Below are 25561 nucleotides of genomic sequence, written 5' to 3'. Positions count from 1 at the left end.
TATGGGCAAAAATGAATTCTCCTAATCCAAGATTGAAGCAAAAAGGGGTGCAAGAGAAGAAAATTCAAGAGCACAAATAGGCACACCTCCCATAAATCCTCAGCATCAAAAGTGCTAAAGCAAAAATGTTTTCTGAGCACAACAGAGCATTGTCTGTCGAAAATCTAGGCCTTTTGTTAATGTTCTGTAAATTCTTTTCTTATTTGCAGATGGAACACACTCGTGGATCTGGTACACTTGGAGCTGCTTTCCAATTCAGAGCGAAACATCAATTATCTTTATCAAACAACAATATCTCATCGCAGTCCATTATCAAGATGGAGTCTTATTTTAACTGGACTGCAGCCCTATCTGTATATCAAGGCAGGCCACGGTGGCAGAGAGTGAGTGAAAGCCTGTGAAATAATCAATAATAATAATCAAATTGTGGCCGACAGGTTGTGAGGATGGAAGTTTTTGATGAAACCTCAACCTTTCCGTCTCTGTGTGTGTGTGTTTGTGTATGTGTGTGCCTGTGTGTGCAGATGATAAGGTTTAACCTTTACAATACCTGATAACTATGACTCAGAAGCAGCAGCCCCCCATGCATATAAGAGAAGCCGGACGTTCAAGAATTGCATCATTTGACCAAACAGCATTCTCTGTGCATGCAGGACTAAGGAGAGCTGTATGAACATCATAATAAACCACAACGCAATGTATTTCAGTGTTAATGGAATTTGGGTGGGATTAATAACCCCCAAAGACAATGAAATAGTGTTTTAATACTATGAATTGATTCAGCAATATGCCTAAAAGTTAGAATCCAGGCAGTTATGATATTATTGAGGTTTCTCCGTGGTTTATAATAAGAAATAAAACCGAAGAAACTGAAAATAACCAAGAGTAGCAAAGAGCTATTTAAAATAACTAACCACCCAGAGTTCCTTCTAGAGATGGGTGGCACATTAATCTATTAAATAAATAAAAAATAAAAGCAAAGAAATGGATTTATCTTGATAGTGAGAGGGCCAGCTTATTAATTAATTAACCAAAGAAATGAATAAATAAAAGCGAGTTGGGGGGTGTTTTTTTAAAGACTACAGATGTGCTCAGACTGGTAGCAAATGAAGCCAAATTTTCACAATGAGGTCACTAAGAGGGAGAGTCATATAGAAAGAGGCGTTCCCTCAGAGGTTGCACTCCATTTTGTGACTTTAAAGATTTTTTTTTTTAAAAAAGGGCTAATTGTTTAGACAAAGTATGTATATTTTTGGCAGATGTACAACGTGACCACTTTAAGATTTATTTATTTATTTATTTATTTATTTATTTATTTATTTATTTATTTATTTATTTATTTATTTATTTATTTATTTATTTATTTATTTATTTATTTATTTATTAATTATTTGGACTTATATGCCGCCCTATCTCCGAAAGGACTCAGGGTGGCTCACAACAATAAAACACACAAAGTTCAATTTTTTAAAAAAATACCCAATATAACTATAAAAACCATTAAAATCCCCTCTAAAACCCCTTCAGTCCAAGCCGGCCAGGCGAAATAGACATGTTTTAAGGCCACAGTGGAAAGAGCGAAGGTCAGGGGCTACCCGGAGCCCCAGGGAGAGCTGATTCCACAGGGTAGGTGCATCCACAGAGAAGGCCCACTCCCTAGGGGCTGCCAGCCAACATTGTCTGGCCAATGGCACCCCAAGAGGCCCTCCCTGTGGGAACGCACCGGGCAATGGGGAGCTGTCGCTGGCTGCAGATGGTCCGCCAAATACCCCGGGCCTAAGCCATGTAGGGCTTTATAGGTGATTACCAGCACCTTGAATCTCAGAGACTAATGATCTAAGATCTTCCAGAGACTAATGTGCTGAGTCTATGCTCAGTTTATTGCCATTGAAATTTCTGGAATGAGACACATAGGAAACTAACTACAATTATAGTAATCAGATCTGGAGATTATCAGTTTGTGTTAGTATTATTTTTTTTCTTGTATACTAACTCAAGAAGCTTGGGAAAGTAAGTTCTTACACTGTCGCAAGAAGTCAGCTTGATACCAAATCAGTCTGTGAGCAAAACAAGAGATGGGTGGACGGTGACCTATAGTTCCATATGTTGCTTAAGTCGGAGAAGGACACACAAGAATTTGAACATCAGTTTCACTATAAATAGAGCTTGCATTGTGCTTGATACACCACAGTCAATGTAATATGTGATGGCCTTATTCATTTTGCCAGAATAAGCCTATTTATCAAAATCTTGTAGTTTTGCAATTTCTTGCCAAGGCTGACACTGTTAAAATTATTCCTGGCAAATGCCCCACCCAAGAAATCCAGATAGTAATGCTCTTTTGGGGACAATCCAAATCACTCCATCATTTGGAGATTTACTACCTCTCTGAATACAGATAATCTCTTATCTAATCCTTTATTAAGTAGGCAGAATTCAGACAAACACCATTCCCTAAAGATATGACAGAAATCAGATTTGGGTATCATCAGCATACTGACCACACCTTAGATAGGATTTCCTAAAATCTCGTTTTATCGGTTGCATGTATCAAAGCACTATCAAAAAATCCTGGAAATAGAATGGAGTCTGAGGGAGCCCATATAATTTCCTTCTGTTTTCTTCAATAATAGCCTCCAAGTGGCACAATTTGCATTCTACCTTTAAGAAAAACAAGGAATCACTTTGAATTACTTTATATTCCAAAGTCTCTCAAGCAATTGAAAAAAAACAACAACCAACAAAGTCCTAGTTAGATATGCTTGCTGCCTTGGGCTACTTATAAGGTAATAAAGGCAGGATAAAATTTTGAATTAAACAAAGAAACTTGATTTGAAGCCATTTTGAAACGGGCCAAAATCTACATATGTCACCTCTAATTCTCAGAACAGTTGATATTAAAGAATTCTTGATAAATAAAGTACTAAATCCCTGCAAACTATGATTTTGGTTTAAGACATTAAAAAAAAACTACCTGTGTCTGCACTCTATTTTCCTCTCTTAAAATTTTTTTTTTCATTTTACAACCTCCACCTGTGTCAAACCAAAATTTCAACTATGAACAGACACATACTAACTAGTACGTTTAATTGTTCATAACATAATACTATTTTGTTTGGTCAAAACTAATTACTCCCGAGAAAAAATTATCTATTTTCTATATTTCCAATACTGTCTAAAAACAGGTTTCTTTTTTTAATGCACAAGGTATCTGTTATTATTCATGTGAAACATTAACAAATATGTTTCTCATGGCCAGATTGCCACTAATAAATTATTCTTCTCTGCCGTAATGCAAACCTCAAGATTTAAAAACACGTTTAAGTGCCTATAAGAATATTTTGTTTTTAAAGAAGTACACACTTTTGTTATTTATTCTAGTAACTCAACAAATTTAATCCCTTAGCAATTAACTTGGAATTAATTTAAATTTATGTAATTCAATCCCTCCTTTTTTAAACTAAGAGATGGGAATAATGTCACCATCTCACTGTAAGGAACTGACTGAAACAATTTTTTTGCAGTAGCATACAAATACATCTGTACCAAACCTCTTGCTCCTAAACTATTTATAAAAACCTCTATGAATTAATCCAAGTTTACAGAGTGAACATTGCAAGTATGTGTGTACACCCACATCCACACACATCTCACTGCATAAATTGGAGGGCAAATTTAAAATAGCAACAACAATGAAGACTGTGATAGCTATTTAATGAAAGACGGTTCATTCAATGAAGCTAACAATTTTTTAAAAATGACTGCAGTGGGACATTGCTGCATCTCTCAGTTATGCTTACGGTCCTGTTCATTTTCAGTTGCACAATTTACCAATTCTTTAAAAAAATAACATTTTTGTTCTAAATTGTAGAAATCTGCTCAAGCCCTTCACAATGCACAAAACCTTAAAGCATATAGGTCTCTGTCCAACATATAATAAATGTTATCCAGAAATGCAGCAGTTGTACTAAAGCAACATCAGTTGCTTTCCAGAGCTGAGTAGCAATAAGATAGTATGTTTTATTATGAGTGTCATGGAGACGGTGTGAAAAATCAAGAGCCACAGGCAGTAAGCAGCAATGGGTCAATAATGTTCACAGAGACATTGTGTGGATAATCAACAACAAGGCTTTAGGTTCTCTATGCAAACAGCTGAAGGGCAAATCAATACAGCCATGGGAAGGACACTGCCTTGTTCTATTTCCCACAATACACTACCCACCACTATAAGAAAGAACCCTAAAAATGAAATGAATTCTAACTTCATCTACAGCAAGCACAAAGCAGTAGCAAAATAAAAATAGTTGCCATTAAGAGCACTGTACTGTATATAGCTGTTTTTAGAAGAAAAAGGAGCAAAAAAAGCCCTAAAGTACAGACCTTAATAATGAGTGATGGCTGTAAGACACAAAATAGTGTGTACTCTGAATACTTATTATGTGATATCAGTTTGCCTCTTGAAAGCGTTATAAGGAACTTCTCTTTTTGTCAGCTGCATCTTTCTGCCTCAATTCCAACCAAGTAATCAGGATCATTTAAGTCTTTGGAATTAAAGATTGAAAATGCATTCAAAAATCAATTGTTTTTGTAATTATGTTGGTCATAACAGCTTTACATTTGTGGACAAGTATGTACAGTATGCTACAAAACAAATGATTTCAGTTATTGGGATGCTATTGAAATGTATATTATTGTTGCCAAGGGGCAATATTTTGTGTGTGTGTGTGTGTGTGTATGAAGCTAATTATTTTTTCAGTAAAATAACATATTGGAAATAATGTTATTGTATTACATTTCAGAAAAAAGTTGGTTCTTTGTTCCATCAAAGTATTAATCATCATATGCAGTCTCTACGTTGCTACGTGGCCCCATCCTATTTAGAATTCAATTAAAGCATATAAAAACCAGCCTGTTTCATAAAATTTTGATAGAAAGTATCTATTTTCTTTTCTCATTCAAACAAATGAAGCTGGCTAACTACCTTGCTTCTTCATATGCTTGAAATACTGCTGCTTTTTTTGGGACACTGTATTTGGTATCTCATGAGAAAAATCAGAAACCAAACCAAAAGCAACGTGGCTAATTAAAACAACATTGTCAGCTTACCACCTGATATGATTTTGAGGACTGTATAGGAAAAATTAATATAGGAATTAATGCTTTCTGCACCATAGGAACATATGGAGAACTCTAAATGTTAACTAGAACTATGATTAATGCTCATTACCCTTCAGACTGCTTTTTAAAATTATGTCTTGTTAAATTATATTACTAAGTAAAACATAAACCAAAAATAGCCTTAATTCTTTCAGGCAAACATTTTCTTTCCTTTTGTAAGATCATTTTCAACAATTCTATTGCTTATATTTTTATGAGATGCTATATTCTTATGAAGTGAAAGAAGAAATATATAGGCGTGTGCATCCTGTTTAATGGAAGCTTGGACTTCTCATTCTCTCATCCCAAAACACTCTCATATCCTAAAACAAATACAAAAGATTCCATTATGAGAAGTAAAAACTTGTGAACAGGAGAGAAAAAGTTATAATCTAAAGTCACTCATATTTCTATATACTACTGCCTAATTTGTAAGATTTCTACCAGGCATAATAAACTAACTCTTGAATCTCACTTTTCTAGTTCAAGTGAAAGAAAACCAATACTTTCTGGTTTTTGATTTACCTTTGGAGTTTTGTAAGAAACCGTGTTGGACACTAGATTTAAATTGCAGAATTGAAAAATGATTGGCTGGAATTAGCAGCAGACCCTGGGAACTGGCTGAAGATGCTAGATATTGGCCTCAGCAATGGCCTTCGGTGTGAGAATCCAGCCCTTTCCTCACAGAAGATTCTGCAGACTGAAGTCCAGTTGAATTGGGATGCTGTATTCACTTCATAAATACATTTAAAAAATAATAAGTCTTATGGTTTCGACAGAACTGGGCTCAGTGAAAGGAATCTGGACCATTTTGTTTCAACATCCACCTGATCCTATCAGATTTTTTTTTTCCCCAAAAGAAAAGAAATGGGTTACACTGACTAAATTTATAAGTTTTCAGGTGACGCTTTCATCGGTGCTTGGCATTACTTAACAACTTTCTCTTTAAATATTACTTTGGTTTCTACCTGATGAACAATTTAACCAAGGGAAGAACAGGGAATCTCTTTTACAGAAATCAGTATTTGTTTTTTTTTTAGGCAAGATAAAATTACAACTCATTTGGCAACTTGCGCCATTGCTTGATAAGACAATTTTACAGAAGTGCATATTCTGAATGGAGAAAGGTGAAAATCTGTCCTTTAATTCATTCACAAACAAGGACCACAAGGAAGAAAAGGTGAACAACCCCCCCCCCCCCATATACACACACCCACACACACCTATTAGAGCAGGAAGAACTATAGTAGAGACTAAAACTGATAATGGTGCACATGGCAAGATCTTAAGCAGCTGGAGCAGATCAAAATATGCAGGAAGGCAATTCCAAGAAGTATAAGTGGTCATTTTAAAAGGAATAAATCACGCTTCCACATCTAGAGTTACAAATTGGGTCAAACTGATCTGTGCTGCCAACTAACAACAAAGTGCTGAGCAAGCCATTAAGGAAAAGCTTTCCCAAGTGTGTCACACCATTCATTTCAACACGTAGCATTGATTCATTGTCGGCTCAGGTTGGGAGTATGGGGACACTGAAGGAGGTCACGTCTGCACAATTTTTTTAAAAGTGTCATATATGATGTGTCCAGTGCATTCAATTTATTTGACACACAAATCTTTCACCTGGCTTGGTTTTTTCAGCATCAGTGGGCATCCAGGCAGAACTAGGATGGGATACAGACTGTATGAACTGACATGTTTGTTGCTGGACAATAGAAGTAGGATGGGGCTATTGTGCTTATAGCCTCCTTTAAAGGATTGTTATTGGCATCTTGGCCACCAGAGAACACATCCTTGATTGTATAGTCCTTATATTTATACAACATAAAAGGTCCATATAGGCTTCTACAACATCATATTCCCATTTTGTAAGACTCTATTCTAAATCAGAAGCAGCACGTGGTACTTGTAATGTGGGGTTCAGCGAATTAAATTTTCCTTTCAGAGCGGAGCTGCATATTTTCCAACAGGAACAGGTTAAAAAGTTAAATGACTGTGATAATTGCCATTTTCCCAATTATGAATGAGAAAAGAAAATGAGTAAGTATTTTTAATTTCCAGCATCGATGGCATAAAAATAAAGGAGTTTAGGTTACAAAGGGGGTTCGAAATGAAATGGAAAGAACTTTCCAAATGCAATGCTATGTTTCATTGTAGAGAATTCCAAATAAACTTATAGCAGGATCCATCCATTCCTGCTCTAATCAGTCAGATTAGGATCCTACTTTGAAATTCAGCAGAGAGAAGAGCGAGAATAGCGTTCTCCCCTGTTGATCTTTAGCATTTGTGACTCAGTGAAGTGTTCTTGAGTATGGCTCTTTCATTTAATTATTAGGCCAGTTATCATCCTGGATGAAGTTTAAGAGAGGAATTCATAAAGTCCAGTACAGCAGTATTCAGATTTTCCTCCATAAATGTGTCTATTCTGTTGTTAAAATTACAATTTACAATTAATTAATAAAATTAATTTACAATCACTATGATATTTTGTTGTGGTACATTTCTAAATTCTAAATTATCTTTAATGTTTGCTATATTGTTACTGGTTTTAAATTTTGTTTGCAATATTAAAGGTTCAGTAGAGCAAAGAAAATGTGATACAAATGAATAAAATTATTTTTACTATTACTACAACCACTACTAACATTTAACAATACATTTAATAAATCCTTGAAAATCCATCATTATGGATGGCTTCCATGACTACCTATTGTACAAGGTTTTCAAGCAAGTTGTTTGAAATGTGAGATAATTTTTTCTCTTTGTGCTATGTCTACTTACTTATTAGATAATATCTAGCCTCTTTTTCTAATTAACAGCTACAAACACTAAAGATAGTATTTATTGCCACATTCAGATAAGTTACTCATTTTTTAGACTCGGCAGTTTGCCTTCCTGTGAAATAGCATTTGGCTAAAGCAAAAAAAAAAAAAAAAGCTAAAATAGATGGATGTATATTTTGGGGCTCTAACCTCACTTTTGCCTTGTATTCTGTTGAAAAGTTATTTATCTGTGATTGGATCTCTACTGCTTTAGTAGCCAAATCAATCTTATTCTTCCACAGTGAGCTTCCTCAAAACCCAAATACAACTACTGACTTATAGAAATTTGCAGTTTAGTCTTTTAACTCTTGATTTTTTTCTTTTTAATAATGTGCCATTTCTATTACTATAAAACATGTGTCCCTCCTTTCTTCTTTTTAAGGTAGTTTTTCATGAGCAGTAGGAAAATCTCTCCAGGTTAAATTATACTTATGAATGATAGTTGGCAGGATATGATTCTGATCCTTTTACAGTACATCAGGTTGGCCTATATAGGCCCGAATATACCCATTTGTGAATATAATTGTCTGTATATTCCAGCAGCAAACTCAAAACCCTCAGTAGGTTACCAAGTAATTGCAACTAAACAAAATGCATAGTACTTTCCAAGAGGTTCTAATTTGTAATAAAAATACTGTATCTTCTTCCTCCCTTTTATCATTGAAATTTCTTCAGGAATATCTCCTCCCTTCTTTGTGTGGTACACTGTCTGTCCCTGCTACTAAAATCCATCATTGTAATTTGTTTCCCTGCTTCATTATAACTGTAATATCCTTTCAGTTTCTCATTCAGTGAGCAGCAATTCCTTACTTCCACCTTTGCTTGCTCTATCACTGTTACTCATGAAATCTGGAGCACAAGTGCTCAGGATAAACCTTTTGTTGGCATCACTAAAATGACCTCTTGGATCCTGGTTCATGTGGAAATTAATATTTTTATAGATTTGCCAACATTCATATGCTGTGTCCTCTTCCAGTTCTTCATGTTTTTCAAAATATGAGATAAAACACATTAGCAAAAACGTAACATCCATCCATAAAAAGAAAAAAAAGAAAAAAAGCCCATTAAGAATATTAAATAATTTTGTAAATGTATAAATAACTATGTATAAATAATTTATAAATAAATAAAGAACATTACATAACTGTAAATGTATAAATATCAAATGTCTCTGAACATTCCCTTAGAGAAGATTTAACCTTGAGGGTCAAGCATATCCAAAGAAGTGGATTGAACCTCTAGGTTGCAGTCCCTGAGATTTAAGAGCAGGTACTCAGAGCAAAATGTTGAATACAGAGTCTACAAGAAGAAGAAGAAACAAGGATGCAAGGAGCAAAAGATTTCATAGGTGATCATCAGCATCTGGAATTGGGCCCTTCCTAGTCTCCCTGCTTCTTGCAGTCAGCAAGTCAGCCATTATATTTTTTGCTGGCTGTAGGGTCTGACTTGCCTTCAAAGAAGCTTCACATATATCATACTCGGTTTCTATGGAGATTCTCAATCATCCAGATCATGAGAAGCAAAATGTTTTCAAGAAAAAAACAAGGAAGTCCAGTTGTCTTTTGGAAAAGCACCTTTGGGACATCAAACTCAGTTGTGTCACTGAGATGACAGTGTTTACTGGTTTAACAATGGGTGGCTCAGTGGCTAAACTTGTCGATCAAAAGGTCGGCAGTTCAGCGGTTCGAATCCCTAGTGCTGTGTAACGGGGTGAGCTCCCGTTACTTGTCCCAGCTTCTGCCAACCTAGCAGTATGAAAGCACGTAAAAAATGCAAGTAGAAAAATAGGGACCACCTTTGGTGGGAAGGTAACAGCATTCCGTGCGCCTTTGGCATTTAGTCATGCCGGCCACATGACCACAGAGACATCTTCGGACAGTGCTGGCTCTTTGGCTTTGAAATGGAGATAAGCACCACCCCCTAGAGTCAGGAACGGCTAGCACATATGTGCGAGGGGAACCTTTACCTTTACCTTACCATTGGCAAAGCAGCTAAAATTGGACAAAGTCTTTCCTTGTCATGAATTATATTTGCTGTTCTAGCAGTAGCCATCATTTTAGGAGAATTTCAGACTGGTACTACCACTTTTATAGGAAATGCGTAGCCCATCAAGAGTTATAGATGAAACATCCATCCAAAATACTTTTGAATCAATTCCATCTTGCTGGGATTCACTTACCCTTTGTTTTCCCCCATAAGTGAATCATGTCCCTCACAATCTTTAGGCATACACATTCAGTCATGAATATGCAATATGACAAACTTTCATGCAGAGGTGCATGTTCAACACATGAATGACGGCAATAACACATTCTAGGTTTTGGATCAAGCATTATTAGGAACCGTCTGCTATGGAGTTTTATGTTAGCAATAACTTTCTATTAGTGTTAGGATCAAATAAAAACCTCTCCCCTGAATTCTTCCATTAAATGGAGCATAAAATCAAAATCTTCACTGATGAACAAATGTACAAATAATTTCTATATCTGTTGGTTCATGAGAGTCATCTTTTCTGAATGAGGGCATCTGCCATAACAGACTATTGCTCTGTTGATGCCTTTTCCTCAAATTTCCACTTTTTCTACTTTATCATTGAGATTCTATGTGATTCCTTGTCCCTTTTATTCATTCATTAAAGCAGGGGTGTCAAACTCAAGGCCCAGAGGCTGGATCTGGCCCGTGGGGGTACTTAGATCTGGCCGATGGGGCCGCCCTGGAAACAGCGAAGGTCTGGCCCACGGTGCCCCTGCCAGCGAAAACCGAGCTTTGTTTTTGCTGGCAGAGGGTTGCAGGAGGCCATCACAGCCGAAAACGGAGCTCAGGAGCCTGTTGTCAGGTTTCAATATCGTCTCAAATAAATGCAGAGTAAATGCAGGTTGAAGTGCTGACATCCGTTTTCTCTGGCAGAGCGCTTGGCACACAACTGGCACCACCGACACGAGTGACGTCAAGCCTGCCATGCCCACTCCAGGCCCCCAAGGTCAAACACAACCCTGATATGGCTCTCAACGAAATCTAGTTTGACACCCCTGCATTAAAGTAAGAACTTGGTAGAACTTAGTATTTTTTTTCATCATTTTTTTTAAATAGATGAAGAGCTACTTTTATTGCAGGCCTTAGTTTACTGCACTCACCAACTCATATTATATTGGTGGTAATAAAAATATTATATAATTACTGCCTTATGCTTATTCTGTCCAGTAAAGTACATAAGACATATCTAAAGAAAACAAGGAACTCAGCAGTGCTTAGAAATAACTGTCTACACTGAAGTTTGTTTGAAAAAGGGGTATTTTTCTTTGCAACATATTCCTGTCACTGGAGAATCATCAACTACATCAAACTGAATTGTTCTCATAAATAGTATAACCACATCTTGGTTCAGTGGAACTAATTTAACAACAGATGCCATGAGAAACAAAATGTTGGTATTTTTAAACTAGCTGCAGTTAATCCACAGGATGCACACCAGAAGATTATTGGAAGAGGAGAAAGAACAGACATTCAAGCATGTCTATTAAACAAAAGGCAAAGCAAGCCAGAAAGAAGATTTTCTTGCTAGATTCAGCTCTTTTTTTTTCATTTATGTATGTAAGAATACACCTTTGACCTTTGTTACCCACTTTTAACTTTAGACAAATTTTGAAATCTATTATGTGGAGCCATATTTTCTAGCACTGATGGTCAAAGCAAGATTCTATATGTCTACCCCGTTACATTACATTAGCAAATAAATTATTAAAAAGAGGGAGAACAAATGTAGAATCAAAACCAAGAACCAATGAAGAATTAAATTTTGTTGGTAAGGAGAACAAAGCACAAACAACAAAAGATGTATAAAATGTGAATGGAAAATTCCCATGAAAATACATCAGGTTTCCCTTTGAACACCAGGTAATATTATGCACATTTTGAGAAACAGGAATTGAAACTTGCAGCAATGAAATTATATAATCTTTCAGTATGAGACTAAGGTTTGTTGTTTAATTTAGGAGTAAGGAAACTGCCAATATTAAGAAGACTTATGAAATTAGTTGACACGTGACAATTAATAACTAGAGATTAATGTTTCCTATATCTGAATATGAAACTGTATTTTGATATTTTACCAGTTCATCAATTGCATTTCTTTAATGAAATTGCACCATTCAAGAGATGTAATTAGTTAAACAGTGAATACACTTCTCTAGGCTGTCCAGATTAGGGTTGTTTTTTTTAAAAAAAACTATGGTTCTTTGGAGGATCAGAAATCTATATTCTAAAACAAATGGAGCATTTGTTCAGTTCATTAGTTAATTTAAGAAATTAGCAAAACAAAGAAAATGTACTGAAGAGTAAACCTGGAGTTTTAAACAAAAGCTGAGATTGAGGTTATGTACCATGCACCAAATATAATTAATAATTAGGCATTATTAACCATTGCAGCTGCAAGAGTCCAAACTTGGTTTAGATAGATACAGACACGTGAGGATTAAAATGCTTAGAAAACACTGGGAAAAATAAGACCCAGGACTTTCTTGAATCATGGTTCCTGGCAATGTGATAATGTCAGCACATGTCTCATAAGATTAGGTACCTTTTCTGTTGCTGCATTTGTGGAAAGCCCTAGAGAGTTTTGACCCAATTAACAATCTTTATAGCCCATTCGCAAATATGATTACTCAGAGGTTTTAGTAAATGTTTTCGCGACTGCACCTCATTTGACTTACTTTGGTGACAACTATCACTGATCTCTTTAGTGACTCTCAATGTTGAGAATGGAATTTTTATTTAAAAAAAAAAATCAAAAAAATCTCAGTAAATGATTTCCAGACAGCCATTCGCAGATAATGCGACACAAAAACTGATGTAGGGAAAACTGAGGCACTGTGTGAGAAGTTTGTGGTGTGTGTGTGTGTGTGAGCGTGTGTTGGACAGCTATTATTAACCCATCTGTGCTCACCATTCAGTTACAGCAAACAAAAACAGTGAGACTGTATATACATTGAGTCCTTCATTAAACTATTGATTCCCCTTAGCATTATCCATAACGTTCCAGCGACTCAGCATGTCAACTGGTGCAGAGCGAGTCTTTTTCCTTCTGCAGTTTACAGAGAGAGGATCGCTATGATTTATTTACCTGACATTTTCCAGTCCGGATGTCATAGAGGGCCACTGAACCATGGCGAGATCCAACTGCTATTCGATGACTCCGCTCGTAATAGCTGACCATGTAGAACCTGAATTGGACATCAGAACAAGGAAAAAGTGAGATCTGATTGGACTATGGGCAAGATATAAAATGGTGGGGTTGAAGTTTTTTGTTGTTGTTGTGTTTTACCACGTTTGGGTAGGTAAAGGCGATTTTAAAACCAACCTTTTATTTTACAACGCATCACACACAGCCATGGGGCCTCATTCGCCTTTCCCAGAATCCTTTGGGTCACAGCTTTGCCAAAAAAAAAAAAAAAAATCTGTTCAGCTTCTTGATAGCAACTCTAATACCTTAACCCGGTGTTTGAGTTCCTATCAAGTTCTTATCAAGAAGCTGAACAGATGTTCGACAAAGCTGTCCCCCAAAGGATTCTGGGAAAGGAGAAGGGGGCACCATGGCCGCGTGTGATGTGCTGTAAAATAAAAGTTTGATTTTAGAATAAATTATCCCGAAACCCAAATAAATTATTCTGAAAAACAGACCAGCTTCTCCGATCTTCCCTGAATTAAATGCAGCACGTCCAACAATTTTGAAAGACTCATGTTCTAGATTTTATCCATGTATATTTCCACCCCTTTGAGGTTCTCAAACGGCTTTCTTGATTTATTTGTAAGATTTGTAAGACTTCTTTTGGCATATAGGCCATGCAAGAAGGCAACAGTAAAGCAAAGATAAAATAGTTAAATTGGTAAGAAAAGAATTAAAATCTCTCTAATTTAAATCGTCCTTTTATTCAGTTGTTTTCCTGCCTAGGCAAATACTGCTATTTCTTTGCATGATATATGTATGTGCCATTTATTTTCTTGGCTTTGTTATGTACTGTACTCTTCATTGTAGTAGACAGCAGCTTCAGCAAGAAAATCTGCTCTCTTTCTTCCATTTTTCCAAGAGAAAATCTTTCTTGTCCCTTTCCTTTCCCCACTGCGTAACTCCACACTTTCAAGAAAATATAGCAGCTCTCCTAACCGGTCTACCTCCGATTTCTGCCACAGCCTCTTCATATAAGTTCAGATTAGTCCTTTCCTTTTTTCTTTTATTCATTCAGTGTTATATACATCCCAGACTGCAAGTAACATAAACCCTTCCGTCCTCCACCATTCAGTCAGAACTGAAGAAGCTTCTTGGATGAGAATTAAATTTCTTCAAGGAAAGACAAAGTCCAGTTGCCTTTTGAAAAAGCACCTTTGAGACAGTCATGACTTGGATGAGAAACTCCAGAGACATTCAGTGTCATTCAGTGCTTAGCTAGAAACTCTCTATTCCACAGATAACTTATGTCGATTACCAATTCAATATACGGACTGGTATTCCACTTCCCTTCTCCAACACACATTGGCCTCCTGATCTGAAGCAGAGGTCTCCAACCTTGGCAACTTTAAGACTTGTGGACTTCAACTCCCAGAATTCTTCAGCCAGCTGGAGTTGAAGTCCACAAGTCTTAAAGTTGCCAAGGTTGGAGACCCCTGATCTGAAACATCCATGCTCTCTTCTCTCATACACTGTAGACTAATAAATTCATCCCAAGCATGAGGCAAAAGTCTTGCCAACCCCACAGTGACTGAGTCTATGAAGTAGCACTTTGGGCCTAGAACTCTGCAAGCCCATCATGGCCCCTATGAATTCTCAAGCAGGGTACAGAGATAAATACAGGTAGTCCTCAACGTACGACCACAATTCGGCCCAAAATTTCTAAGTTGCTAAGTGAGATATTTGTCAAGGGCCCCATTTTATGACCTTTCTTGCCACGGTTGTTAAGTGAGTCACCGCACTTGTTAAATTAGTAACCCGGTTGTTAAGCGAGTCTGGTTTCCCCCATGGACTTGGCTTGTCAGAAGGTTGCCGAAGGAGATCACATGACCCCGGGGACTCTGCAACTGTCATAAATACAAGTCAAGCATCTGAATTTTGATCGTGTGACCAAGAGATGTAGTAAGAGTTGCAAATGTGAAAAATGGTCAATAAGTCACACTTTTCAGGGATGTAACGTTGAACGGTCACTAAACAAACTGTTGTAAATTGAGGACTACCTGTATTTTGGACCAGGGCTGTCGAGACTTAGATTCTAATCTGCCTTTTTAATCAGGGAAGTTCAGAGGGTAACTCTGGGCCTGGCAACTTCTGTCAGCCCATCCTCCTCACTGTGGCAGAGAAAAGAAAAAGAAATGAGACATGTGCCTCCTTGAGGTCCTTGAGGAAAGGGTGATATAAATCTAACTAACCAACCAGTAATTACATTAAATAAAATTACCGCTACAGCGAAGCAGACATTGTGCATTAATCAACGTATCAGTACCGTTACACGGAGACAGCTTTCAAATTAATGACATTAAATATGGTACATTTTCTGTGAATTTCTGCACAAACATTTTTATTGTTAATATAGTTACAGGAGGAAAACTGTCATGTAATACAATTTAAGAGGCAATTGAAAGCTTTTGACCTTCCCTTGTAGAGAAGAAAAGGATCTTCTTTAATTTGAAAACTGAGAGGGATTTCAAATAGGTCAACCATTAAGGATTACGATACTGGGCCAAATGGAAATCTTGGAACATGGGCATAGGAGAAGTATCATGCAGCAAATGAGCTAGATGAAGCCATATATAGAGGCAATAAAGATGGGGTAATATTTTTTTCTCTGTTGGATAGTGCTAGATCTTCAATTTAGTACCTGAATATATCTGGTTTAGCATCTGCTAGAGTTACACTGGATGGATATCACTTACCCAGGAAAAACTGCTCCCATTTATTGGGCCCTTATCCTTCTTCCAAAAAAAAAAAAAAAATCTGAGAAATGTTCAGTCTCATTAACTCTAATGAGTGAATAATACCCTTAAAACATTCTCTTAAGATCTGAAGAATGCTGAAAGTATCAGTTATCGAGGGTTGTTGTTGTTGTTGTGGGAAAATAGGAGGAGGAATGTGTGTTGGATATATTCACAGCCTTGAGTTATTTGTATGTATGTATGTATGTATGTATGTATGTATGTATGTATGTATGTATGAATAATAAACAAATAAACAAAATTTTTACTCAGGTTTTGGTGCTGAAATGTCCTAGTCCCCTCACAACCCAGTGTGAATTTATTTTTAATCTGTTGAGGGATTCTATTATAGAAGCACAACCGAAGCAAGCAGGATATATGGCCAGATGCAAAAATGAAAATCCTCATTTTTTCTTTAATATCTCCTTATTTTTTCCCTCTCTAATAAGTGGATGTTTAGAACACGTCTAGATGCTCTTATCATATTTCTCAAAAGTCAAGTTGTCCTTGCATGGGGCTTCAAGAAGGGCAACGCTGCATGAAAATAGCCCAGGGGCTACAAAATAATACTCTTGATCAAATTAACCTTGCTATCTATAATATTATCACATAGCATTTAATTTATCAGTTTAAGTATCTGAAAGTGTTAAAAACTACCTCAGAAATACCTTAATGCTTTTGTGATATTACAGACAGTCCAATTTGTGCTCCCAAAGGATCCGCAGACTATTTTGAAATTAGGATGCATTCATAATATAAGCTTTTCAAAAAGAAAATGGAGTCTGGATATTATGGAAAACCCCAAATCTTAAACATATTAAGACTGCTCCTAAGATACATTTGAGTTTTATTCAGCTCACTTTGTAGCATAATCATAAAATACTCTTCTGCGCTAAAGTGGTAGGCTTAATAATTAAAACTTCTGCTCTATTCTGCTGTATCCAAATTTCTGAAATTCTGAATCGAGAGACTGTAAATTTTTTTTTTTTAAAGAAACATAAATGACATCCTCACCGTGTGCCACTCACAAAATTAAAAAAGGGGATTAAACCCCAATTAGCAATTACTTGGAAGATATTATATATGATAGTTATATATATATATGATAGTTTCCTTTTTGCTGATGTTCTGGGATGTTGCAGTGCATTTGAATATTCATCTGAATATTTTTAGTACTGGCATGGTGTTTACTGGGATATAAGTTTTTTGGATATTATATATATTGTATTCTGTTCATGCTAACAGTGGTTCAGCCTTTGTCTGCTAAGTGGATGGTGATGGTTTGGTCCCCCTTTAGGTTTTTGGGGGTTGCTCTATTTGAGTTGGTTATGATTCTGTGTTCTTTTGGTCTGTGGTATGACTGTCCGTCTCATGTTTTCTTGGGTCTTGATTTTGATTTTGCTGAATTAAGGCTCATATAATTCTTAGGAGCTTCCACTATCTTTTAACATTTTCCAAATGTCAAAAACTACATTATTCTATGCCTAACCCAATTATTGCTTCTATTATTTCAGTGTTTCAGCTTGTAGGATTTCCGTCTGGCATTTTAATGAGCACCTACAATTGAGTGCAATATTAAACAGCAGAGGATAAAGCCTCACCGATACGCAAGCTAAGATCCATGCAAAATGGCTCAAGAAAGCCAAAAGGCATAGGAAGGTTTCTAAACTGGCCAACTGCAAATGTGTTGAAATGTACCGTATTTTTCAGAGTATAAGACGCACCGGAGTATAAGACGCACCTTAGTTTATGGGGAGGAAAATAAGAAAAAAGCTGATTGGCAGGTGGATTGGTCTCTTGGAATACCCCCAATCAGCTGTTCCCAGAAGTGAATTTTAGCAACAGGTTCCTTGGTTGTGAGCTCTGTCCCTTGCTTTTTTTTTTTTTTCTTCTGCCTCTGAAACTTCTGAAACTCTGTTTCAGAAAAAACTTTTTTTCCTGCCTCTGAAAACCTCCAAAACAGAGCTTCAGAAAAAAAAAGCCTCTGAAGCTCTGTTTGGGGGCTTCTTTTCTGAAGCTTCATTTCTGATGCTTTTTTCAGCCTCTGAAACCTCCATTTGCAAGGCTGGGTGGGGCTACATTTGGAGTATAAAACGCACCCAGATTTTCACCCTCTTTTTTGGGGGAAAAAGGTGCATCTTATACTCCGAAAAATACGGTAGTTCTCATAATCTATAAACTGCTGGTTGGCTGGTATGGTGACTATGGGAATTATGTGATTTGTAATCCTATGTCTTCATATAACATCTGTAGAACATCCCTATTATCTAATTTACTTATTTTGAATCTGCGAACAGCTAACGGTTAACCGAAACCGTTAAGTATGCATTCATATTCACAGAACATTGTTCTGTTTAATTTAACCGCACACAGAGGTTATGTCAGCTTCTGTTGATTCAGTGATCCCTTGAAATGTATTGCTTGACCAAGGATGCCTAACCTTTGTACAAATTTGGGATCTTTGGAAGGAAGGGGGAGATAGATGAAGAAGTAGTGGTGGCTTGAGGTTCTGAGTCCCACATTCTTTTATATCCGTTGGCAAAGTTGTAAAGCAAAATTCTGGAAAACGATTCACATCAGAACAAACCGAATGTTAAAAGTTGAATTATCATTTCAACTTGTAATATTTGTATTAAATTTAAATTGGGAGACAGTGTGCTTCTGGTCCTGCCTTAGGCATAAAGCCAATTGGATAATTCTGGACCAGCTGCTTTCTCTCAGCCCTAGGAGGAAGGCACAGGCAAACAAATTATGGAAATGTTGCCAAGAAAACTGCAGTAACTAGTCTAGGCAGTAGCCAGGAGTCAAGACTGATACAAAGGCACAAACAATAAAACAAAACAAACCCCTTAAAGTATACTGAATAAGCTTTCTGCATCCTAACTACCACAAGGAAGACATATACTTTTTTACTAGAACAGCTGTTTGATCTCCCCTCTGGAAGAATATGAGATTTTAAATTTGGGGGTTTTATATTTGAGCCAATTATTTAATAATTTTAATTATTTTTAAATCTGTCTTTGTGCTTTTAATCAGGCTGTACACCGCCCTGAGTCCTTCGGGAGAAGGGCGGTATAGAAATAAAATTAATAAATAAGAAATAAATAAGAAATAAATAAGAAAGGCTTACCAAGTTGTGGAGGTGTATGGTGGTATCTAGAATAATTTCGTATCTTAAAAGTAAATCTGATACAGAATTTAATTGAATTTGGAAACCATTCCTAGATTACAAATGAACATATGGATTTGTACCACACACAGGTCAAATTTAGTTTCTTTATCTTTAGAGTCTGGGCTTCAATTTTATAGGATTTTCAAATCAGAATGAACTTTTAGTCGTATGGACAGAATTTTCCAATCACAGGCAGTGAATTATACCAATTTGATCATGGTTACTGATATTCATGCTTTAATGCTTAAGAGTTTAATGCTGATTTTTTTCCCCAGTCTTTGAAATCATATAATATATTCAGTTACTCTTAATTAACTAATGATGTATTGGAAAACGAAACCCTCCATTATGTTTGTAAATCCCTTATGCATTTGTTTGTATATTGTTCATTTAATCTCTTTCCTCCTCCCTTTTCTTTATTTGTTTGGTAGAATTTTTTTATATTGTACCAGCCAGCTTGTGACCTATTGGCTCGTCTTTCTTCTTTCTACACGTAAATTTGCATTATCTTCCCTCCCTTCATGACTCTCAGGAAAGCCTCAATGAGCCACCTCCTCCTCCCCCTTGGCCAACCGACAGAACTGCCTGCTACTTTGCTGGAGGAAGGGGTAATGATGGGAAAAGCATACAAAACATTCCCTTACAGATGGAAGGAAACCTGGGACTTACCCCAATATGTCTGGCTATATCTTCTGGATATAGAGTAGAATAAAGAGTTGGAAGGGACCTTGGAGGTCTTCTAGTCCAACCCCCTGCTTAGGCAGGAAACCGTATGTTAAAATGCTTGGCAGCTGGTTCATATTTATGACGGTGGCAGTGTCCCAGGGTCATGTGATCACCTTTTGTGACTTTCTGACAAACAAAGTCAATGGGGAAACCAGATTCACTTAGCAACCAATAAAATAGAATAGAATAACAGAGTTGGAAGGGACCTTGGAGGTCTTCTAGTCCAACCCCTTACCCAGGCAGGAAATCCTACACCACTTCAGACAAATGATTATCCAACATCTTCTTAAAAACTTCTAGTGTTGGAGCATTCACAACTTCTGCAAGCAAGTTGTTCCACTTATTAATTATTCTAACTGTCAGGAAATTTCTCCTTAGTTCTAAGTTGTTTCTCTCCTTGATTATTTTCCACCCATTGCTTCTTGTCCTACCCTCAGGTGCTTTGGAAAATAGCTTGACTCCCTCTTCTTTGTGGCAGCCCCTGAGATATCGGAACACTGCTATGTCTCCCCTGGTCCTTCTCTTCACTAGACTAGCATGCCCAGTTCCTGTAACCGTTCTTCATATGTTTTAGCCTCCAGGCCCCTAATCATCTTTGTTGCTCTCTTCTGCACTTTTTCTAGAGTCTCAACATCTTTTTTACATTGTGGTGACCAAAACTGAATGCAGTATTCCAAGTGTGGAATATATCCTCAATATATCCTATCCTGACAACTCGTAACACTGAACATACTGTTGTCTGAGTTCTCTTCCCAGATCTGGGGATATTACAGATTCAACAAGCCTTATTCAACATGTTCACATTTCAGCTGAATTGGAGATGGCTCTCTTCATTTGCCATTGAAAATTCCTTTTGGTTCATGGGGTTTTTCCAAGCCATAAGTCTTTAGATCTCTTCACTGCCACCCAAGGGGGAAGCTTGCAGTAAAACTGCTGTTTCAGTCCTAACAATGCCTTGAAGGTAAAGGAATGCTGATAATAAGGGGTACCTGAAATGTTGAAAGCTATGGGAAGCAATGCCAAGGGAGTTTACACTTAGAAATAACAAAGTAAACAGTAATATTTATTCTAAAACACATACACTTTGTTTTCTCAAAACACCACTGCCTTTGAAATCCCATCTTTATTATCTCACTATCTTTGACCTCATGGAGAACATGTATAGTTTGACTTATATAAGTACTGAATGCTGCAACATCCAATACTGAAATTAGTACAAACAATGGGTATTCTGGTCCCTATAATTAAGCAAACAGGGACAATTCTTATACAAGTATTTCTGAGATCAGCTAGGCACTTATTATTATACTATTAATATAATAGAGCTGAAATGTATCCCCTCTTCAAGTTATGAAATTGGCTGGAATAGAACAGGGGAAATAAAATAATATCCAAATTTATTTATTGCAATTTTCACATTTTTGCTGTCACTGAGCACTGCTTTCTACAGTGCTTCAAACTCAGAAGAAACCAAATGTTGGGAAACACACAGTGCCTTCTGTTCTTATCCTCATATTTTTCTGAGCTGATGATGGGGAACATATGAAGGGATATAATAGGTGGGATTATACCAACTGACATCCCCCCACATGGATCATACAGTTTAATGTCCTTTAGGTAGCTTTTCTGGAGCAGAATATCAAGAGATGGCAACCTTGGTATAGGACAGTAATGGATAACTGTTGTAAAAACTGTTCACTACTAATTTTGATACTCACATGGTCCTATTATGTTCTTACCTGCAGATAGCTGGAAAGCACTCCTGCAGTCCCTTCTTCTTGACTAATGAGCCTTCAAGACAATACATGATGATGTCCATTACCTATGGATAACAACAACGAATTATTGTTAACAAATAATTAAATCCTTAGAACAGCCCATTTTGCAACCGTACTTTGAGGAGATATAATAAAACATAGGAAAGAAAACTTCATCTATCATTAGCATATATAGCAGGAATACTGCCACCTAAACAACAGTGGTAACATTATACCACTGTGTACCATTACGGTGGTATCATCGTACCACTATGGTGGTGCAGTGCAGTACTGCAGGCTACTTCTGCTGATCACCGGCTACCGGCAGTTTGGCAGATCGAATCTCATCAGGCTCAAGGTTGACTCAGCTTTCCATCCTTTTGAGGTTGGTAAAATTGAGGACCCAGATTGTTGGGGGCAATAGGCTGACTCTGTAAACCACTTAGAGAGGGCTGTAAAGCACTATAAAGTGATATATAAGTCTAAGTGCTATTGCTGTAATTCAAGTATCTTTTGTAAACTGTTCGAATTTCAGTTATTTCAGGATTGTTTAAAAAGGCAGCATTCAGAATCCCAATGGAAAGTACTTTCCAATGGAAGACAAAGTGAAGAGGCTTAACAGACTATATCCCATGCGTTATTCCAATCACATGCAGCAAAATTCATACATCAAAGAACTTTCAAGCAGCCTTTGTATCGCAAGGCTTAAAACATGCAACAGTCAGGATTTGGGGATTTCAGCTATTACATGTAAAAAGAATGCAAATGTCTTAAAACTGAGATACCAATAGCCTCCATGGATTAAACATACCATGCATAGGAAGAAAAAAAATATATTTTTGTGATTAGTACACTGCCTTATGCTAAGTCTGCACCTAGCTGTCTGTTCTGATTATTAGCAGCTCTCTGAGCTACCAATATAATTTTCAGTTGTAGACTGAAAAACCTGGATAGATTGGTATTCTTCATGCAAAGCAATACTTTAAATTAACCATGCAGATTGCTTCATATAGCACTTAAAAGTATAACTGGGAATGTGTCATTTAGACCAGGGCTCTCCAGCCTTGGCAAATTTAAGCCTGGCAGACTTCAACTCCCAGAATTCCCCAGCCAGCAAATCTGGCTAGGAAATTCTGGGAGTTGAAGTCCTCCAGGCTTAAACTTGCCAAGGCTGGAGACCCTTGATTTAGACTACAGTATCTGATTCACTGTCTAGTACAAGATTGCAAATGAAAAGATCCCCAACAGATGGCTATTCGTGTCCAACCTCTCTTTGAAGAGCTTCAGTGAAAGGGAGAATCTTTCTGGTAATTGATCCATTGTCAGATCTAGTCCTCCTTTTAGAAAGGTTTTCCTATCTTTCAGCCTGAATCTAACTTCCTATAACTTCACAAGCCTTCAGGTTCTTGAAGAGCGATAGCATATCCTCAGTCAGTTGACTTTTCTGAAACTAAACATACCCTGGTCCCTCAAGTTTCTTATCAGAAGACTTAGTTTCCAGGAGCCATTTCACTCATTTCCTTTTATGAGTTTGTTCCAAGTTTGCCTGAATCTTTCTCAAAATATGATGTCCAGATCAAAGTGTGGTCTGACTAATACAGAACACAAGGAAACTATTTCTATGATTTGAAAACGATTTCTACTGTGCCTTGTGAGGGACCATGTCACACTGCTGACTCATATTCAGCTTGTGATCAACTTCTGTATATTCTTTTCTTCTTCTTGTGCCCTATCCGTCATCGGATGTTGGCGATCATGTTGGCGATCCTATTTTTATCAGCAGTCGCATGAAAAAGTGCTGCTGAGTTTTGTCCAAACCAGTCCCTTAGATTTTGAAGCGGTGATGTTCTTCTGCCTGGACCTCGTTTGCCTTCAATCTTTTCAGGCAGGATTAAGTGAAGTATGCCATATTTTTCCTGGGTGTCACATCGCATATCTGAAATATTCTAACTTTCACTTTTTAATGGTTTTGATGATTTCCTTTGGCTTTCCCAGGTGGCTTATCACCTCCTCATTCTTTTCTTACATACTGTTTATCAAGCCAGGTATCTCTTTCCTTATTAATATGTACTGTATCTGACTTCTTTTTCCTAGATGATGGGCATTGCAGTTGTTGCTATCAAATTTCACTCTATTGCTTTTAGTTTTCTACTATAACTTAGAAATATCATTGTATGGTAGCTACCCAATCCCTTTAGTGCCATCAGCCAAGAATTCCAGTTTTTGCACAAATTTTCTGGTATTTCAAACCTCTACTCAGAGAAATGGCGAGTTAACCCTCTCCCCTACATAATTGTTTGACTAAATCAGTTACTTGGGCTAGAATGTTTACAGGAGATGCTAACTTCCTTTCCTTGACCCAGTTAAGAATGTTGTGGGAATGCCAGCTTTGAAAATAGTTTTACACCCACCTCTATTGAAATCTCCTTTGGCCCTCAATTAATTTGCTAAATGTTGTGTGGCACATTGCCAAATGCTCTAGTGAAATCAAAGTATAGTCTGTCTGCAACATTCCCACAATCTATTAAGAAAGTCATTCAATCAAATGTTTTAAAAACAATATTAGTCTGGTGAGACTTGCTGACCTTTCGTAAGCACTTAAATCATTTAATGCCTTTGAAATGATTTTGCAATGACAATGATCTGTTGTACCAACAGGTAGGCCAATGCAAAGGCTCTTATCTTCTTCAATACAGGATAAACTCAAACATAAATATCAACTGTTATTAACATGTAAGCATAATAAAATATTGACATACCTCTACAAGGAGATCCACAACATCTGTTGGCATTTTTTCAATAAGGATTTCAATAACCCTCAGAATTTCTCCCTTTGCTCGAGCCAAGGTGGTGGTATGGATATTTTGTTGAGATTGTGTATTAGCTTGAAGAGCAGTGTGCCTGTGTACCTACAAAAACAAAGGTATTTAAGAGTTAATTTGTAAGCTGCCCAGCATCTCCTTATAGAGGAGATGGGTGGGATAAATATTGAATAATAAACATATATATAGGGGTACTTGCAAATATTTTCTATTAAAATTTGATGGATTCACAATCATAAGTAGAACAAAGTGTTAAGGTTTTGTTTAATACTCTGCTTTTGGTATGTATACATGGCCCAGTTTGTTAACTTTATGGAATATTCAGTGCTTCAACCATACTTCTTAATAAGTTACTGTCACAAATGAGCCCAAATACATATTCATTTAGTGTAGTTCAGATTATTGTTCCACATGCTTTTATTAGAACATTTATGCTCAGAAGTACTGGTAATAAATTCATCATAATTTGTGGATTTTGAAGCTCTAATTTGCAATACAAATGTCAGGCTCAAAAAAATCAGGTCTACACATGAAGCAGGAGTAAAATGCTCCCGGTTCAGACCGGATCGCCCGATCCGGTAGCGATGGCAGAAGGTGATTTGGAGAACCGGTAGCAAAAATCCCTGCCCCCCCCCATGCCCAGCTGAGCCGTGCAATCATCAGAGGCTTTTTTTTAATTTTTAAAAGCATTTTTATACAGCCTCTTCGGCCGAAAAAATGCTTTTAAAAGTAAAAAAAAAGCCTCTGATGATCGCGAGGCTCAGCTGGGATCATCAGAGGCTTTTAAAAGCATTTTTTCTACAAAAATACTTTTAAAAGGCTCTGATGATCCCAGCTGAGTTGCCTGATCGTCAGAAACTTTTAAAAGCATTTTTTTTTCTACAATCTCTTTGGTCGACTCCACTCTAGATTTGTTGATCACTATAAAGTGACAAAAGAAATATTATGTTAAAAGCAGTATCCCATTTTCATCTATAGTCGGCAATCTGCCGACAATCTAGAGCCCCAGAGACTCTAATAAATATGCACATCCATTTGTTTTGGGGATATAAAGCCTGACTGAAGCATTATTTTTCTCCTCTTTCCTATTTCAAAAAAACTCCATGTTTTGTGTAAAGGCATTGCAACTGGTGAGACGTTGAAATATAC

The 25561-nt window shown here is 36.9% G+C and overlaps 1 protein-coding gene across 2 annotated transcripts in view; it reads right to left on the bottom strand.

Annotated features, from left to right (window-relative positions):
• Positions 1-25561, bottom strand: part of WDR7 (WD repeat domain 7) — a 240191-nt gene that overhangs the window by 31001 nt on the left and 183629 nt on the right. For both annotated transcript variants that reach the window (XM_034442484.2, XM_034442485.2), the window contains 3 exons: positions 24350-24499; positions 21573-21655; positions 13099-13198 (listed from right to left, as the gene is read on the bottom strand). In XM_034442484.2, coding sequence (XP_034298375.2) covers positions 13099-13198; positions 21573-21655; positions 24350-24499 — 333 coding nt within the window. The remainder of the gene's footprint in view (positions 1-13098; positions 13199-21572; positions 21656-24349; positions 24500-25561) is intronic.

The sequence above is a fragment of the Pantherophis guttatus genome, chromosome 2 (genome assembly GCF_059756535.1).
Source record: "Pantherophis guttatus breed Tessera chromosome 2, ASM5975653v1, whole genome shotgun sequence".
NCBI classification, from domain to species: domain Eukaryota; kingdom Metazoa; phylum Chordata; class Lepidosauria; order Squamata; family Colubridae; genus Pantherophis; species Pantherophis guttatus.
Note: the sequence above shows the minus strand (reverse complement) of the source record. Positions and strands in the feature narration are given on the sequence as shown.